Here is a 19,497-nt window from a genome sequence, read left to right as displayed (position 1 = left end):
TCTCTAGGACCAAGGTAACAACATACAAATATTTACTACGTTACTGGAACTTAATGTCGGTGAGATATCTAGACTTCCCTCACAACAACTGATGGGGTAGGTACTATTATTGTCCCCATTTTTCAGAGGAAACCAAAGCACAGAGGTGTTACGTAACTTGCCTCAGGTCATGAAGCAAGTGGCAGACTTGGGGTACAAGACCTGGAAGTCTGGCCTCAGAGTCTGTTGTCCTTAAATACTATGTGACCGTTCCACCTGCCAAAGGGACAAAGAAGCCAACGACCCAAGTTTCCGGAGCCTCGTAACACAGAGCACTGTTTAGACATAGTTAAAAGTGAATAAAACCAAAATGGAAAAATCCTGATTTATAAGGCAGATTAATTAGAGTGAATAACAATTCTACAGATGCCAAAACCAAAAAAAATAAATAAATAAATCAAAAATAAAACAAACTTCACAAAAGAATTTGATAGAAAAAAAATATTTGCTAGCAAGAAAAAAGCTAATACTTAGCCTTTTAGGAGGTCAATAGTTACTTGGTTCAGTGGTTCCCTTTACCAGAAAAACGAAGCTAAAATCTTAAAGGAGATGAGATAGCTGCAGGAATGAGCTGTGCCTCTCTACACCCACATTTGTTCTACATCTGCTTCCATGATACCAGTAGAACTTGCAAAGTACTTGTCCACCAGACATTGTGCTGGAACCCTCCTCTTCTGGATGTGCGTCATGTAGCCTGTTAGAGATGAGCAGCTCAGCCAACAGCTTATACCCACTTCCAGACATGTGGGTGAGACCATCTTAGATCATCCAACTTCAGCAGTCTCAGATCACGGTGGTCACATGAGTGACCCAAGATAAGATCAGCAGAAGAATCATCCAGCTGAGCCCTGCCCAATGAGTTGATCTACAGAATCGCAAACAAAATATTTGTTGTTTTAAGCCCTTAAGTTTTGGGAAGCATTATTATGCAGTGAAGGCCCACATATAAGATATTTCATGGGGAAGCAAGAGAAATATGGAACCCAGTAACTGTTTGAGAACCTGGGGCATTTTTCCCAATTAGGTAAGAGAATCAAAGGGCTGAAAAGATAGAGTCAGAAGTGTTAGAAAAGGAGGATGGCATATGATGTGCCTGCATTTACCTGCTTTTCATTCTGAGACTTTTGGATCAGGCAGATGAGGAAGCTCATCTTCATGATCATATATATGCACAGACCAGAGAAGGGAAAAGGAAAGAAGTCATGCTGCATCCTGAGAGCTAACCTTTGGCCTCTGTATCTATTTCTGTAAAGTGCACCACGATAGCACAGTGATATAATCTGTCAGGTTACAGGTACGTGGCATCTTCTGCTACAGCCCCTCCCAGCCATTACATTACTCTATCAGGATCACTGCTACACATCATGGAAAGTGAGGCATGGAGTCTGGAAAGGGCCCAACCACAAAGATAATCTCTCAATGCTCTGGAGCCAAGAGGCTCCCAATCTCTGGTGTCTGCAATACTAAGAATAAAACCATCATTCTATTCAACTTATCTCCTTAAAAAAAAGAAGGAAGGTCACAAAGAATGACTTATCCAAGGCCACACAGCTAAACATGATTATGCGGACCAATGACCCCAAGTCTGTGGACTCTGATAATCAACAGTGACATGAGCCACAGGAAATGAGTCTTGGGACCCAAGTGATGAACCGTATCATACAGAGTCTAGCCTAATAATCCTTCTTTCCTTGACTGATTTGAGAATATCATCTATATGATCTCCTAAGACCACTAAGGAAGCCACAGGACACACTAGCTGTAATAAGTTTTCAAACGATGACTAGGACACTTGATGACCAGAGGGTAGAAGAGGGAAACCCCCACCACTCCTTCTATTATTAATGGCCACAAGATGCATACTTGCTAAAATTTGAATGTTTGTCTCCCCAAATTCATATGTTGAAACCCTAACCTCCAGTTTTCAGACTGTGAGAAATAAATGTTTGTTGTTCTACTCTACGGGATTCTGTCACAGCAGCAAGGGCAGACAGAGACAATACTTTACAGAATAAAGAAAATGTTAACTTATGACTTGAAGTATAGACAATGGCTAATAAATGCTTTGCCAATCATCTTTAAAAGTCGATATAAGCATACGAGTCAAACTTAACAGGTACATCTGCATTTATTTACAACCTAGGAGGAGACGCTCAGTTCCCTTTTCTGTTTCTGCCTTACTACAAGCATGTGAACAAGTGATTTAACTCCTCCAGGATTCAGATGTTCCATCAGTTAAACAAGGCAACTGAACTTCAACTCTGGAGCCACACAGAACAGAAAGAACTCTGACTACAACCACAATTTGAGATGGGATCTGAGCCTAACTCGTTAACTGTCTGACAGGGGTGGGGGTCTATACTGCCCCTCTTTCCATTTCTGGATAAATGGGAAAACTGTACCCTCCTAACAGTGCCTGGTAAGAATGAAAAATGCTACACTTAAAGGATGCAGCACAGAGCCTTGATGCCTGGGAGTGCTCACTAATGAAAAGCTAGTGGTAATGACTCATTCGCTCATCCCACAAATATTTATAGAACTTGTACTCCATGACAGGCAGTATTCTATGTGTGAAGGATGGAGAGAACTACCTGCATTGTGAAGTTGGCATCCCATTGCATGATAATCCATAACTCTAACAACGAAGGAGCTGTGTGGCTTGTGCCTCGTGCCTCAGAAAAGGTTCCCCGATTCTGTTCTCACTGCAGACTCCAGTGCAGTCAGTCTCTGCAGGCCTGTCTGTCATGGGAGGGATCCTCACCTACTCAGGGGAAGTGTGGCCCACATAGCTTTCCAGACCCCATCACAAGACCAGTGTGGTACACACCTGGGAGTTCAGAGTGAAGCCTGGCCGTCACACCTCTCTTTCACCTTCACTCTTTCCCCTCTCCTCTTCCTTACCAAAACTGTTACCCCTGCCTGAACCGGAGCCTTCCAGAAACCTCTGAGAAGGACAAGTTTGCTTAGCGGCATTACCTTCCACTTCCCACCAGAGGTCGCCCTCCCACACAAGCCCAAGCAAACAGGACCAGCTTCGCCTCCTCCGCAGCAGTGACATTATTTTCTTTCTCTATTTTTATCTATTAAAAAGATTTCTTCGCAGCCATAACTTAGATCTCTACACTAAAATTGAGCAACAGGAAGATATAATGGTGCATTTCATTTATGAATGACCTATAATAAATTACTCTGAAGTGTCCCGGGTGCCAGAAGACAGAACGCTGTGTCTGCCCATGGACTGTATTTCACATACTTTAATTTAGCTGACACATAAAACTCATTTGACATTTTGCACGTATTTGGTGGGGGGGGGGCAGGTGGGAGGGGACCACTGTGGGGCTGAGCGGGGAGTGGGGGCAGTGAGCAGTGGGGGCGACAGGCAGAGGAAAGGATATTCGGTTCTTGTTGAGGGTTAAGGTGTGGAGCTGGGGTAACCCTGGCAACACCAGGTCGTCCCCAAGCAGATTGTTGTCCAAGATGAGTTCCTCCAGGCTCCTGAATGCGCTCAGTCCTTCCAGTGACCTGCAATGACAAAGGCAACAGGAAAAATGATCCTGCACTAAATCAGGGAGGCCATTATGAGCCGAAATAAATATTTTAACCTTCCCTTTCAGGACTGGGAATAGTTTGGGCTTGGTGCCTGTCAGCAAAGTGAATGACAAGAATTAGTAGCGGGAGCCGGGGTGGGGGCGGCGGGGGAGAAGGGGCCGCTGGCACTCACCGCATCCTTCACGCATTGCCAACATGAAGGATGAGGGTCACTTAGTGAGTAGCCAGGATCCAAAACAAAGGGCTTCAGATACGGCCTGCAGGATAAATTTGTCAATGTCTTGTGCCTTCAGGCACCCAGCCTCGGCTGACCCTAACCTCCATTCCCAAGATAAATAACTCTGTCACAGTTCACCTTCATTCCCTGGACACAAATTTAAGTTGTCATCCATCATTCCTGCCTAGAAATATCATACCCCTCTTACAATAATAAATATAACTTCAAGTATCATTTCTTAGCGGTTCTCCTCTGTACGGTCGCAGGGGAAACGGCCAGGAAGGCTCCTTTACTCTCCCTTCACATCCTTTGACTTTTTTCACTCCCTCTGCCTTTTTTCTTTACTAATCACTTAATTTGCTTCTGCCCAGTGTCCCCGCAGTTACCCAAAAGGCAAGGCATCTGCGGAATTACATAATCGCTCCAGCCCAAGAGGGCCTTTTCTTTTTCTTTCATTATTTCTTTTTTATTTGTTTTGGGTTTTGTTTCGGGGAGGAGGGTTGGGAGATTTTTTTGTGCTTCAAAGCTCCTGACCTGGAGTTACTGCTTTAATTTATGGAATGTGAATTTCCCACTTTGTTTTTGAAAAGCAAAAAAAAGAAAAGAAAGTGTAAAGTGTAGCAATGGAGATGTTGGGGCAGTAAATAAAAGGCATCTAAAAGGATTAAGTACCCAGCTCAGGGGGGAAAAGAGTGTATCAGAAAGGGGGAAATGGCCTTGCTTACACACACAGCTGAAAGTTAACTCTTCGTCTGATGGGCTCTCGTGAGTACCCATCACGAGACAGAGGTCAGGGTGGAGGTGACACGGGGCAGTTTTGCACAAGTGCTTGCTCGGATGCACACAGACATTAATTAAAGAAAGCCGCCTGGTACAGAGACTTACGCAGACACATACTCCCAGCTCGTTCACCTGCCAGACCCAGGAGATGTGCTGAGCTTGCACAGGCTGACAGCTGAGCTACGACGTCTATCTGAGGGAGGACTCGCATGGGATCCCTGGCTACTCTATAAAATGTGACGAATCAGGAAGATGTCGTCCACACTATTTATTCATTTACTGATAGCACCTCCATTACAGTGTTGTGTGCTTCCATGTGCAACATGTGCACAGAGGGTGTGTGAACTTCAGCACCAGGGCTTTCCTGAAGCATCCACAGCTCCCTGGGGATACCTCTGCCAAGAGGTCTCCAAAATAGGGAGTCGATACTTGCAAGGTGTAAAATGCATTGTAACTGATTAGATCTGCAGATTCCACTGGGCCCAGAGCTCCTGCATGCCTGTTTCTGCCAGTCCTAAGGGTGGTCCCACCAGGGCCAAACACCCGGAGCGTGCCTGCTCCCACAGTCAACACTGCCTGCTCTGCGTGCAAGGACAGGCCTGCGCGTATGTGGGGTGAAGGGTCATCACATTTCATTTCCTGCTCTTCCATTCTCTTCTTCCTCATAGTTCCAGGAGGCACAACCACTCACACACATCGAAGCAGGAAGGGTTAGGGCTCTACCTCAGTTCCTCCACATCCTTGCATTGTGAATCTGAGCATCTTAAGAGCAGATCTGCATGCTCCGCTCTGGGTTCCTTCCAGCTCACAGGATCCTACAGAGACCAAGGGGACTGACACGTTACTAGCAAAGGTTGGTTCCTTTCTTTTCCTTCCTCCTTTGATGCATTGATTTCCTCCCCAGGCCCTGAGCTTGGGGATGTGTTGGGGACACAGGGGGTGGGCAGTTGAACAAAACCATAGAGGTGTGTAGGGGACCTTTGGGGTCTTCTGAAGTCCCTCCCTCCGCAGGGGTCAATGAGTGATGCTCATTAATGGAAAGTGCTTCTCAGGACCAGGCCCATTTGCCTGCAGGAGAATGGGGAGCAGAGCCGCCTCCAGTCAGGCAGCCTTATGGGGAGCTAATAAGTCCTTTGTGCACAAACATCAGCTGGGCTCTGGTCAAAGGCAGCATCCAAAGACACATTGTTCCCGAGTTATGTTATGCAAATATTATACTTTTATCATGAGAATCAGCAAATGGTTGGCAACTGGCAAGCAGAAGAAAGCTCCCTTCCAAAAATGCTTCAGGGGAGGCATAAAACAAAATGACACAGCATGAAGAGGGACAAACAGGGCACACTAGAGGGGTGCTCACCCCCACAGAGATGACCTCTCTCCCTGCAGGGCAGGCTCTGGGGCAGAGTTCCTAGTGCAGTGAAAGAAGCCAGGAGGATCCATCTCAAATCCTGTCACCTGTCTCAGATTCTTTCTGCCATGTAGGGTTATTAGCTGCTCAGTAAAAAGGGAACTGTGTACATAGGGCACTGCTAATTAATAAATTCCTGTATTCATGCCATAGGATAGTAAGCGCTTGATGATTTAATCAGCTAAAGTCAGAGCTGAGGGACTGAAGACAGGAGGCAGAGGACACAACTTTGTGAAGGGGAAGACAGGGAGGAGAAAATTTGTGGAACTTAGCTGGCATGTGGAGGCCAATAAGCATACACCTGGAAGACAGCTTTATTTTTCACTTAAATTTTTTTTTCACTTAAAAACATACATATATATATTAAAAAATATATATTTAATATAAAATATATAGGTATATTATTATATAAATATTTAATATATAAATATATATTTAATATATATTAAAATATAAAATATATATGTATATATTTATTGGTTATTGTTGCTATTGTTTTCCAGAAATGAGTAGGAGAAAGAAATTATTTGCAACAATCTTTGACCACATACCCCAATATGCCAGATGTCCACAAATAGATATGCTCTGTTAAATGAAATGACAAGACAGAAAAGGCTTTAGAGAGTCACGCAGGCCTGTGCTGTTTGATGGGACAGCAATGGTAGCTTACAGGGAAAATGAGGACAGGACTGTAATTTCTCTGCTATAACCTTGTGTGTGGACAGCAAAATACACCCCAAAATGAGTGCCCTGGTGGAGTGGGTGACTGTCATCCAGGGTTATCTGCCAGCTTCCCTAGCAGAGGCTGCAATGTCAGAGGTGTGAGGGGACCAACCAGGCTTCACCCAGTACACAGGGAAGCCAGCTGGAGACAGCTCTTCCCAACCTGGTAAGGAGCCACCAAGGGCAGGCAGGGAGAGGGAGAGTGGGGTCCGCCCGATGGCAGGTGGTTTGTTCTGGAAACTTAATCAGCACCTCCAGAGCTCATTGCAGCCCGCCCACCTCCTGCTCCTGGCAGGAGAGCTGCCGTGATCTCACCCACAGGTACCATCTCAGTTTGCAGGGCTCTGCCTCGGCTCCCCCAGGACCCGAGCTGTGGCTGGGCTGCCAGGAGAGTCCCAGGGCCTTTTCCAAAGTCACATCAAAATGACAAAACATCACAATGCATTCGGCTCCAGTGGATTCAAACAGAGAGAACTTTTAAGTTTCCACTGTAATTAACCCTATCCTCGTTAAGATAATTATGATCAAGCTTCCTGTCACAGTTAATATCCCAGCATCATCGCCTGTGGCTCACACTCTGCCCTCATTAGCTTATAAAAACAGCGGCACTAAACAGGCGGCTGCTGCCCTGCCGGGTCTGGGCCAGTGGCTGGGAGCCCTTGTGGAAGGGCCTTGGGCAGGTTAGTGTGCCCAGGAGAGGGACTGCTCCCTGGAACCCCTTCTGCTCCTGGGTGGGCGAGCTTAGCCTCCTTCATGTTTCTCCAGAAAGTTGATTATTGGTAAGAATAGGGAAGGAGAAAGGCCAGGGCCAGGGCAAGCTGGCAGCTTGAGGCAGAAGAACTTTGAATTTGTAGTGGACCTCCCTACTCCAGAGTCAGCACAAAACCAGTGAGAGAACTATGCCATAAAACCCACCAGCGGTCACTTCCAGAACCCCTTAGTCAATCCCCTGCATATAGCTGGGTGCAAAGAATTCCATCTCTCCCCTCCCAATCTATACCAGCAGTGATACTTGGGCCTGGCATGAGATCAGTAGCCAGTGGTGGGGACAGTTAACCACAGACCCTGTGAGAGAAACCTCTCTCTCTTTGGAACCACATTTGGTCTCAAGTCCAGGGAGAAAAGTCAGGTATTCTCAAATGAAGCAAGAAAACAAGATCCCCACTAAGACCCTCCCCTTCTTGCTCAACTACACATCCACAGGGAGAGGCCAGGGAAACTCTAGGGGACCCCACCCACATGTCTGATGCCTACCACACTGGTTAGTCCCCTGACCTGGGAGGGCTGGCTGTTGTCCGTTCTGTTGGGCAGTCTCTAGATGCTTTCTGTCTTCCAACTCCTAATAAAAGGGACTCTGGATGGAACCTGTACATACCTGGAAAGCTGTCAGAGGCACCCAGGGCTCTGTGCCCTTACCAACTGACTACTTCTCAGCCAAGAGCCTATGAGAGTCTAACAGAAAAGCAACCAAGAGAATCCCAAGGACAAGACAGAGAGCAAGTTCAGGATGCTGGCCAGTGGCCAAGATGGCAATGCCTTCTTTCAGAGGTCAGAGGCTCCCCATCTTCTTGTGGGGGAGTGTGTCTGAGAATAGGAAGACTGACAACAAGAAAGCCCACCGCTGAATACTAGGATAACAATATTTAAAGCCTTCCTTACCCGCTGGTAAATGATTGTAGTTCTGAGCACCCTTCCTATCATTTGCCCTCTGACCTCTTCACAATCCAGCCACTAAGCAGTGAATGCCCACCCACCACAGCATGGGGCTACCATGGACGGTGCTCTCGCAGGCATTGGTTCTGACCAGTTAGTGCAGTGGTTAAAGAGTTCAATAACCTCGGAGAGCAGAAATAGTAATTTGTTCCTGTGTTATTCCTGCCCAATTCCCACACCTGACACACAGCAGGTCCTAGAGAAATGTCTGAAAATTAAATTCCCACAGAGGCCATGACCAAAGCTACAAGGACAGGACGGGCAACACAAAGCTAACCAGTGGGGACGAAGGAAGAGAGAAGAGAATCAGCAGGGTGACAGTAAAAGGCCCAGTGGCAGCACAGAGATTTTTACATACTCTGTTCACCTAGCCCCATGAGAGGTATTCTTTCTGCCATGAAATTTTTTTATATCCTATTTAAATGGATAGATGGATGGATGGATGGATGGATGGATGGATGGAAGGATGGAGAGAGAGAGAACTACATCCATCACTATACGTATACTATGTAGTATGTAGATGACTATATATAGTTCACCCTATATATTTCTCTGTATTTTTACTATTCAGGTCCATAGCTGGAGATACATATACAAATAATAACATAAATCCACAAGTCCATACTATAAGTATATCAATAGGGAATAAAAAGTCTTGAAGAAACAGAAGAAGGTGGAAAAGGTTCTGGGCTATGTACGGCAGAATGTACGCTGACACCAAGAAGCAGTGTATCTTGTGGGGTCAAAGTCAACCCCAAAGCTCTACTGAGTGCTTCATCATAAGGGAAAATCCCTGAGCTGTAGAGAATAAAATTCAATACCAGAATGAGAAACCTGAATCTAAGACCAGTGAAAAGAGCCAAATAGAGTTAACTAGATCCGAAGCCTTCGTGTACCATATCTAAGAGCACTAAGAAATCTGAAGAATTACAGAGAATGAGTAAGTAGCTAGAAACCCAGAAACAGGTACTTGCACTTCCTGTATTTGAAAAGGGAAGTAAGTAGATAGGATCCTAACCTTTGGATTCATGAGCTTGTAAATTTACATATATGAAATTCTGGTGAGATTATACCTCTAAGAAAGAAACTGGTATTTTCTTGCCTTAGGACAACATAAATAACATATTTGATCATGTTAACCTTTACTTTTTGCTACCAGGAAGCAAAGAACTAAGTTGTGACCCAGCTTGTAGTACCTCATGATCTTTGCACATGCTTCCTAACTTCATTTTTAAGGCTTATAATTTTTTCACAGTCTTGATATTTTATTAATTCTAATAAGCTTGTGCAAACCCTTTGTGGAATGAGATGAGACATATTCTCATATGACATTTCATGGATTCTCCCGGTTCCTGTGAATTAAGCTGGGTTCTATGAGATCAGCCACTCATGGAGATGCTTGACTAGGATCAGAGAAGATATATATTGTATCCTGAATCTACATGACTTTGAATAAACTTCTAATGACATCCCTGTGACAGGAAGGCAAAAAGCAGACCAGGAAGTGACAGCTTTAGGTAGAGTCATAACCAAGTCAAAAATGTACCTGCAGAACATTGATCAGTGGCTCAAGTAGCTCTAGGGGCAGGTTTTGTTCTTTTCGTTTGTTTGTTTGGGGGGGTACCAGGGATTGAACTCAGGGGCACTGGACCACTAAGTCGAAACCCCTTTGTATTTTATTTAGAAATAGGGTCTCACTGAGTTGCTTAGTGCCTTGCTTTTGCTGAGGCTGGCTTTGAACTCGCAACCTCCTGCTTCAGCCTCCCAAACCACTGGAATTACAGGCGTGTGCCACCATGCCCAGCTGTTTTGTTTCTGCCAAGGACATTGTTAAGGACATGTTTGATGCATTTATGAAGGTCAGAACCCTAGAATGATATTAGGGTCAATCCTAGTTTCATCATCATTAGGAATCACAATGATCTTGTGATTACCTGGTCACCTTGAACTTTAGATAAAACCATTTTAATTTTCTTATTCTTTCTTTTTATTTATTTATTATTTATTTATTTATTTTGTGATACTGGGGATTGAACCCTGGGGTGCTCTACCACTGAGCTACAACCCTATTCCTTTTAAATTTTTTTTAAAAATTTGAGACAGAGTCTCACTAAGTTGTGAAGGCTAATCAGGAACTCACAATCCTCAAGGTGTTCAAGGTGAACATGGTATCAGCCCAAAAAGATGAAATTTCACAGTGTCAAGCATAAAGGCCTAAACACAGATTTAAAGTTTAGCCAAAAATAGTCAAACAAATCAAAAGGAAATGAAAACAGAGAAAACATTTGCCATCTCTCCAACAGTCTTAATATGGAAAGAATTTTTGTAAATCATTAAGAAAAAAACTGAATCCTTAATAGAAAAATGATCAAAACACAGATAAAAAATCCCACAGGAAATTGGTCAATAATGGAAATGTAGAAGACATCTGCATCTTTGTTGGGAATCTAGAGTATTCAAATTAAATAAGATGCTTGTATTGTTTTGTTAAATTTGGAAATGATTTTGCTGGTCACTGTAGTACACACTTATACTCCCAGAGACTCAGGGAGTCTTAGGCAAGAGAATTGTGAGTTCCTGATTAGCCTTCACAACTTAGTGAGACTCTGTCACAAATTTTTTTAAAAATTTAAAAGGAATAGGGTTGTAGCTCAGTGGTAGAGAACCCCAGGGTTCAATCCCCCATATCACAAAATAAATAAATAAATAAATAAATAAATAAATAAATAAATAAATAATAGAAAGAAAGAATAAGAAAATTAAAATGGTTTTATCAAAAGTTCAAGGTGAACAGACCAACACAAAACAGGAGAGTGAAATTGTCACAACTCATTTTAAAAACATTAGAAATGATCATGATTTCAACCTTATTTCCAAGTACAATAATTTTTTCAGTTAATATCAAAGACATGTGTGCTTTAAGTACAAGTAGGTGAATTTACTACAGTATTATTTATGATGATACTGTAAACAAGCCTAAATGCTCAACAATAGAGGACTGATTAAATAAAACCCAATATATCTGTATAATGAAATACCATGCAGCAATTAAAAATATTATAGACAGATATCTAATGAGCCAGTAGAATCCCATGCTATATATTTAAGTACCTAAAATTAAATTACAACACACTATGGTACATACACCAATATGTCATGCATGGAAATTAAAAGTCATTATTATGACTTCTCTCCATTCACCACATAAATTTCAATTTGTGTCATGTTTCCTTGGGTATTCTATTCCATGTTTCTGGTTAAGAGTCATCAAAGTAGTCTTCATTAGTTGTTGCTAGTTTATAAACTGCTGTTAATACACCATCTTGTACAAAGGGATTTCATATAATTCTCTATACATGCAAACACAATTAAATGAATATACTTACATATCTATCTATAGATAGACAGATGACCATATCTATGTCTATATCCCCTAGATATATACCATTAATTCCTAGGTCATTTTTTATAGTTTTCTCCAGGTACTAAATTTTCTATTGTGAATAATCTCTTTATAAATAGGAAAGAACAAGAAAATATTACTTCAAAATGAAAGAAGATGACTTGCAGGCACTAAGAATCTGTGTGAAGAGGGATTAATATCAACCTTTACCAGAGCAAAGCCACCATCACAGATGCTAATCTTAAAGTAATCCACTCTATTACTCCACTGGCCCTCAAATAACTGTGCCTGAAGCTTTGTTTCAATTCTGGGTGGCAGACTCAAAGGGGCATTAACATTAGAAACACCACCCAAAGAGAACAACCAGGAGGTGAAGGGGGTCAGAAACAGTAATTGAAAGATAAGGAAGCTTAGCCAGGAACAGAGAAGACTGAGTGTGCCTAGGTTCTAAGTCTATGGAGTTCCAGAAGGAAGAATCAAAACTGAATAGGAGAAGATTAGGTATGTTGGGAGGAGATGTCTTGAACCCATTTTTTTTTAAACTTGTAAAAATAGAGGAATTGTTCGCCAAAGAATTAAACTGAATTGTGAGTCATTATACATGTTTGATCAGAGATGAGCCATAGAGAACATCTAGGAGGAAATTTTCAATAGAGAAGATTAAATTCTGCAACCTCTAACATTCTATCCAGATACTGTGGTTATGTGACCAGAGCTACAGAGAGGTAGTACAGCTTACCTGAAACTACACGTAGGAAAAGAGCCACATCTGCAATGTCCAGATATATAGTACAGTATTCCCTCAACCATGCTCAACTATCTCTAAATAATTTCTAGGTGTGGTACAGAAATGGAATTCACCACTGCCACAGCCTTTATCCAACGTTATATGTAGCATTATAAATCTAATCATTGTACATCTTGAATTATAATGATGAACCTCGATGGTTTTCGATTTCATTTGCTTTTCAATCTACACTTCCCGCTCCCCCTAAAGTCCCTCTGGAACCGTCTAGAACCTCTGGAAGAATTAGTTCTCATGGATGTTTTTCATGTGGCTCTCGTGAACTTAAGTGCACATTAGGTAGAGCTAGGTTGACATTTACCAGCTAATAGTCCCTAGGTGTGCACCTCTACAGTTCATTAACTCATCTGCAAAAATACATTGAGCATCAACTCTGCCCAGCACTTTGTTAGTCTCTGGGGGCTACAAAGCTAACTGTAGAATGGTATTATGCTATAACTAGTAAGCATAGACTGAAAAGAGTAACCACACAACACAGAGTAATAAGTTAGGCTGGGATGATAAGTACTACTCTAAGGGGGAGAGTGAGGAGGGCAAAAGCTTTAAAGAAGAGATGAACTTGAGCGAAGTCTCAGTTCAATTGAATTCTAATCTTTTGAGTACCTACTTATACTGTACGGCACACTTGGTGGTAGGGGAACGTAAGAAAAAGAGATAACTTGAACCTGGTGCTCAAGTAATCTACGTCCAAGAAGCTTATCTAGCTAACACCAAAAAGCAGCACATGGTATTCACTTGTATCATGGTGGGTTCTCAGTCAGCGCTAATGTCTAGGGACACAGAAGCTGCCCAAGTCTTGGATTCTGCTCTCAGGGAGTTTAGCATCTATGGAAGAAAGAAACAAGTTGGGCTGGAAATAAGGAGAAACCATCTAGGACACAGGATTGTTAAGCAGTGTGGGCAAGATGGGCTCTGGAAGTTGGGAAGAGAGAGATGAGGGCCGTGGTGATCACTCGTTTTGTCCTCCTGCCACCCATTTGTCCTGAAGTTATTACACCAAGGAAGTCCTTAAGGACAGAGGCAAGGAGTCAGAACCCCTCCTTAGATGAACAACAGCCTCAGGGTCTTGTTCCCAGCCCATGTGGGCTGTCTTCCCTCCCCTCAGGAATCTTTCCTGTTTTTCCCCCACCCTGGTGACACAGTTTGGGCCTGGGCTTTGACTAAGTCTCTAAAATTATTTTGATTCACGGCTTGAGATTTTACAAAACCACACATGCACGCATGAAGCCTGTGGCCTCAGGATCTTGTTTGTTTTTAAGAGTCCGAAAAGTGACTTTGTGTGGCGGGATCTATAAATGGAGGTTTTCTTTGCTCGGGAGATGTGAGGGAGCGGACACGGTGTGCCGCAGCCGCGGTATGTGTGCATGTCGCCACGGGGCGGAAGGCAGCGCCTGGTGGGGGAGGCTCCCACGGCCATTGGGCAAACATATGTTGGGCCAAGAACACTGTTCTTCAAGCTCATGAGCTATTTGCCTGAAAGATAACAGTGTCTCTTCCACACAAGCCTTTCACCACCCTCCAGAAAGGGAATTTTTAATTCAACAGATGGTGTCTACTCATTGCAAACCAACCAGAAAAGGAGACATTTACATGGCTGGGCCTCAAGGTCCTAGCATCTCAGAGGGGCCCTAATCAAATACTTGCCCAAAGACCAACTCCCCAGGGGTAAGGCCCCTCCTGGAATGAAATCAAGCCAAGAAACCTAGCAAAAACGGGCCAGCTGCTGACTCTGTGAGGTCTCAGTTGGCTGAAAAAGGTGAAAACATGTTTTCCGTCCTAGACTACAGGATAGCTTTTACCTCCTGCAGGACAGAAGGCCCTAGGAGATACGGTACCTCCACCAGTGGTTTGTACTGGAGCCATTTTCTTCCTTCCCAAACAGTTTTAGCTCTGTGCTTTGCAAAACCTCTCAAAGAACAACTCAGGCAGCTTTGCCTCCCATGTCATGTGATGGCACATCTGGTCCCTGAGTAGCAACACCTAACAATGTTGAAGACCAAGAGGAGAGAGCAAATGTTCGCAGATAGGCAGTGCCATGAACAAGAGCAAGGCCAAGGGTGGAACTGAGGTCTCACCAGAAAGCTTATCTGACGGCTGCTTGTGCATGGTGTTTTCACAGGGAACGTGTAGTACTGAAGGAGAATAGCTTGTCCATTCAGCAAAGCCAAGTAAACATGGTATGTAAAGACACAAAGTAAGAGCACTAAAGCTGGGGGCATGAGCTCTGTTTTTAAGTCCTGACGTGGAATAAGGCCTTGGGAAAGTTTAATTTTTTAATCTGTCACGGTGGCAGGAAAGTCCCTGACCTATACACTTTGTAGATATTGGTATGGGGATCACATGAGTTCTGGAACATGAAAAAAAAAAAAAAAAAAACTAGATAAATAGGAGGATGGTTTGTTAGTGAAAAGATTGTGAAAAATGAATGGAAATGGTTTATTTTCAAAGGAAGAAATTAGTCACCTCAGAAAAGGCAGCAAGTAGCTAACCTCTGAAAGAAATACTGATATGTATTCAGGATCATCTGACAGCATAGGGAGATGGCAGCTGGGGAGAATTGCTGCCTGAAGAACAATCTGGAACCTGGTACTTGTCCTGTCTTGGTCATCAGCTTGTTGTAATGTTTCTTTTGTATCCTTGCCTCTGTGGACTTTGCTTTACTCTTCTCTAAATTAGGGGGTGACCCTATTTCAGATGTTTCTTCCATTTTAAACACTCTATGCTCCAAGGAGGGTCTCTGGAGAAAAACTTCCAAACCAAAGTTTGATCATTCCTTAAATCATTCCACCATTCGGTAAAATGTTCAGCAGGACTATAGCAGGCCATCTCCAACCTTCATACAGCCAAGTAGATGAGGGTCAGAGGGCAGGGTGTCTGTCAAGACTTGAGTATGAAATCTAATTAATAAAAAAGATCTGCAGGGTGGAGAATCAAGGGAAACAAAAGTCCCCCCCCACACTTTTCTTCATTTTTCATAGCAACCCAAACTAGGAAGTGACAGGCAAAGTGACACACTGCTCAGAGGGCAAAAGATAAATGTTTGATGAATTGACCATTGGTCGAGAAGTGATGGGCTTTGTATGTGCATAATGACCAAGCTGCCTTTCCATGCCGATCGCCTGCCAAGATAAGAAACCATAATGAATGGACCTTGAGATGCCCTGGACAGAAGCAGCTTTAATTTGACTGTTTTTAATAAAATTAATTCTTTAAAAAAGAAGATGGCACAAGGAAGAAGACTGCAATTTGGAGAGATCAGAAAGGCTGAGAATTCCATGGACACAGAGTGGACATTAACCACTGGTTTTTCTATTTGGTGCACTAGCCTAGTGCAGAAGAAAGTTTGATTTTATTACATTTATAAGTCATCAAAATACCTATATTCCCCAGTACTGAGTGGAGTCACTTGAGATGCTGAGATGAAATAGCCCAGCTAAACAGAAAGATACCGGTCATTCATTCGTCAATTTGTCTACTCCTCCTTCTGCAAATATTTTATACGCATCCCTCACCCGGGCCTAGGGCGAATGAAAGGTTTTTCCCCAGTCCCCATGGGGTCTGTGGAGTGGTGAGGCCCACTAGCAAAGGAAGGTTGGTTCTCCTGGTCTGAGATGCTCTCAACCAGCAGCCAAGCCTACACATCCTTACTGTACTCTGGAGCTAACTGTTCACTTCTATGTTTATCCCCCGACTTTGGTTCCCTGACTCCACATCCATGTTTGGCTTCATTCAGTTGATGGTCAGGTGTTTATCATGAGAAGAACACATTACTTATGAAGAAACCACAATGGCAAGAGCAGCAATCCGACAAACAGAGGGGCAGATGGGAGAAAAGAGCTTTAGTTTAGCCCTAGGGAAAACTCTAGCTGTACCTGTAAGTGACCCTCTGTTTTCTTCCATGTGCAAAATTTGGGTTAGAGCAGATGATTTGCTCCACCTTCTAACTAATTTTAATTTGAGGCCTTCTGTGGATCAGACATTCTTTTAGACACTGAGGACAAAAGTGGTTAAGATACTATCCTGTCCTCAAGGGGCCCAAGATCTCACAAAAGGGGGCATAAACACAAGGCCATCATAACTCAGTGATGTCTAAGTGCTTCTTCTGCCTCCAAGTGACCTTAAAAATCTCCAAGTTCCTCTCTAATATCCAAACACCTTCTGACCAGTGTCTTAACCATCCCTCTTCTTTGACTTTGAAGACAAAGTACAGAATTACAAAGAAGTGTGATTATCGAAGCATTGAGATGGCCACCTTCCATGATACCTAGGTGTTTCCATGGTTAGGAGGAAGGAGCCTATGCAAAATGCAATATTAAAAATAACTCTTCCCTAAACTCCTTCTTCTGCTAGTCTACATTTTTCCATGATTGCAAAAGGAAAGTCACTCCTTACTAAACAGCTCAGCAAGGCTCACAGTATTGGAGAATATAAAGTTTTATGAGCAGGTCTCTCTTTCTCTCTCTGGGTGTAAGTGAGAAAGTGAGTGAGAGAGAAAGCCAGAGAGGCCTGGCTCAGGAACCCAGGGTGAATTATAGACTGCCGCTCAAGATTCACAGCTCTTCGTGGTAGGAGGTTAATATTCTCACATGTCATTAGGTCTGCTGGCTCTCCTGATGGTTCATTGAAGCAGGCAGCAAATTATTTCCTCATGCTGCAGAGGACAGCACACTTCAAAGCAAGGGAGCTCAGGTCAGGACAGGCCTCCGGGGGGATTAATGACTTAGGATCACCAGGGGTTGTCTGTAGGTAGGAATGGGCCTGAAGCTTTTGACAAAGCTAACTTTTTGATCAGTCTTGACCCAGCTTTCAAGCCAGACCTCCAGATCTTACTCCTATCACCTTTTAAGGACCTGCCAAAACCTGCAGGAAGATTGAGTAAGCTGTCTGGTCATTTTATCTTCACTTGAAACACCTCTGCTTGCTTTCTGCTAATGTATATCCCACCCACAGTTCAAGGTGGAGCTTAAACCTATTCCATAGAGGGGACTTCACAGCCTGTCCCAAACCCAGCTGGCCATGCCTGGACTGAGCTCCCAAAGGACTTAGGCTTCCATGCTCTTTCTACCAATGGAACACAGGTGTGGTCTGTTCTACTGTCCCCACTATATTAATCTTGTCTCCTTGACAGCTCGGTAAGCCATGTGACCACAGGCACAATGGGTTGCATATCCCTAGTGATGGCCAAAGGAGTGGAAAAATCCACATGTTCTGGATGCAGACCCAAATCCCAAGTCTGTCTCCATTCCAGAAGAAAAGCCCAAGGTGAGACCCAGAAACACAGGCTCTTTAAATTATTTGAAAGTAGTCTGGAAAACACCTTTTTTAAAGATCACATTACGTGAGGGAAGAGCACAAAACCCTCATGGGAAGCCAGAAAATACAAGGTCCACTTTCCTCAGGCCCAGGATTGCTAAGTTGGTATATTTAGTGCAAATGCCCACCATAGTCAGCATTCCGTTCTCTGTTCTAGGCCTTCTGAGCAGCAGGAAGGCTCTCACAGGGGTTTTCAGAAACACCTGGGAGGTCGTCCTAAGGAAGAGCCTAGGGAGCTTCCAATGGATCTGCAACAGACTCTGCTGAGAGGATGTCCCCAGGATTCACAAGCAGGGCACCCTAAGTGGGAAGCTTGACCAGAAGCCAGGACTTCAAGTTTGGTAATTGTGGGTGAGTGAGACTGGGCTCTCCAATATTTTCCCCGTTTAGAGTGAGGTGCCTGCTTCAGGGTTAGGAGCATAAACAGGACTAACATTAGGCAGCACCTCATTTCTAACCTGGAGTTACAAATGTAAGTTTTGGGGAGAGCTTGGTAAACCAGAAAGTACTCAAGAAAGGGAAAGAGTGGTCTTTACTGTTTCAATCCTGTTTTCTTCCCTTGTCTGACTTCAAATTTTTCTCTTTAGTTCTGTGCTCCTTTCTATTATTTTCCTTAGAAACCCTACTTCCTTTTCTTGAAAATAACTTCACCTGCTCTCCTATAACCTGTTTTCCATAATATGCATGGAAAAAGCAAATAAATGTGTTCACGTATACACTTAGCAAGACATACATCTAACAAGACAGACAATGCAGAGAGTTGAGAGGCTAGGCAGGTGATCCTCACCCAGTCCAGTCTGGGTCAGATCCCAAAAGGCAAAGTTTCCTTGAGGTGGCCCCATAGGTAAGTGGTCTCAGTGTTTGACACAGCATTAGGGAAGGTTCGCAGACAAGACTCAGTGAGAGCAAAGCCTTCTTCTCACTGGCCCTTGGGTTCCTCCAGAGCAGAAGAGAGGAACACCCAGCATTTCCAAAGGATGCTTTGCTGACCACCCATGACAGACTCTCATGAGCTACTTATTAAAAATGTGGTGCTAGGGCCCAACTTTAATTTATAAATCAAGCTCTTTGTGGTAGGACTCTCCAAATCGTTTCGATATCTACTAAAGTTTGACCCAACCCAAGGTCATCTTCAGGGTCCAGTCACACTGCATTTCAACAAACTCAAGGTGCATCAATTAGAGTATGTCATGATTTTACCTACAGGAAGGAGGAAAAAAGCTTTTAATTAAAAATGACCCAATGCCTAGTTACCTTAAAATGCCTCAAATTTTTTTTATTTTTTATATCCTGTTGGTTGCTTTACAAGAAAACACAAATTAAGATCATTATCCCCACAGTAAATGTGCTTTGTAATATCAAGCTTATGCCCTTTCTGCATACACAATAAATTTGTCTCTCAATGCCATTACGATTGTTAAATGAGACATGGAGTGCCAAAAATATATGTGAGTCTTAAGAAGTGAAGATAATAAGAACAACCAAAGCCCAACTCAAGTGCACGCTGACAACGACCCCATCACACCCGCCTCTTGAGCAAAAGCAAC

General features: G+C 43.4%; 1 protein-coding gene across 5 annotated transcripts in view; it reads right to left on the bottom strand.

Moving 5' to 3' along the window:
• The window catches only part of Lrmda (leucine rich melanocyte differentiation associated), a 1,017,541-nt gene that overhangs the window by 463,554 nt on the left and 534,490 nt on the right, over positions 1 to 19,497 (bottom strand). For all 5 annotated transcript variants that reach the window (XM_047553148.1, XM_047553144.1, XM_047553145.1 and 2 more), the window contains one exon: positions 3,435 to 3,561. In XM_047553148.1, coding sequence (XP_047409104.1) covers positions 3,435 to 3,561 — 127 coding nt within the window. The remainder of the gene's footprint in view (positions 1 to 3,434; positions 3,562 to 19,497) is intronic.

This window comes from Sciurus carolinensis, chromosome 5 (assembly GCF_902686445.1).
Source record: "Sciurus carolinensis chromosome 5, mSciCar1.2, whole genome shotgun sequence".
Taxonomy (NCBI): Eukaryota; Metazoa; Chordata; class Mammalia; order Rodentia; family Sciuridae; genus Sciurus; species Sciurus carolinensis.
Note: the sequence above shows the minus strand (reverse complement) of the source record. Positions and strands in the feature narration are given on the sequence as shown.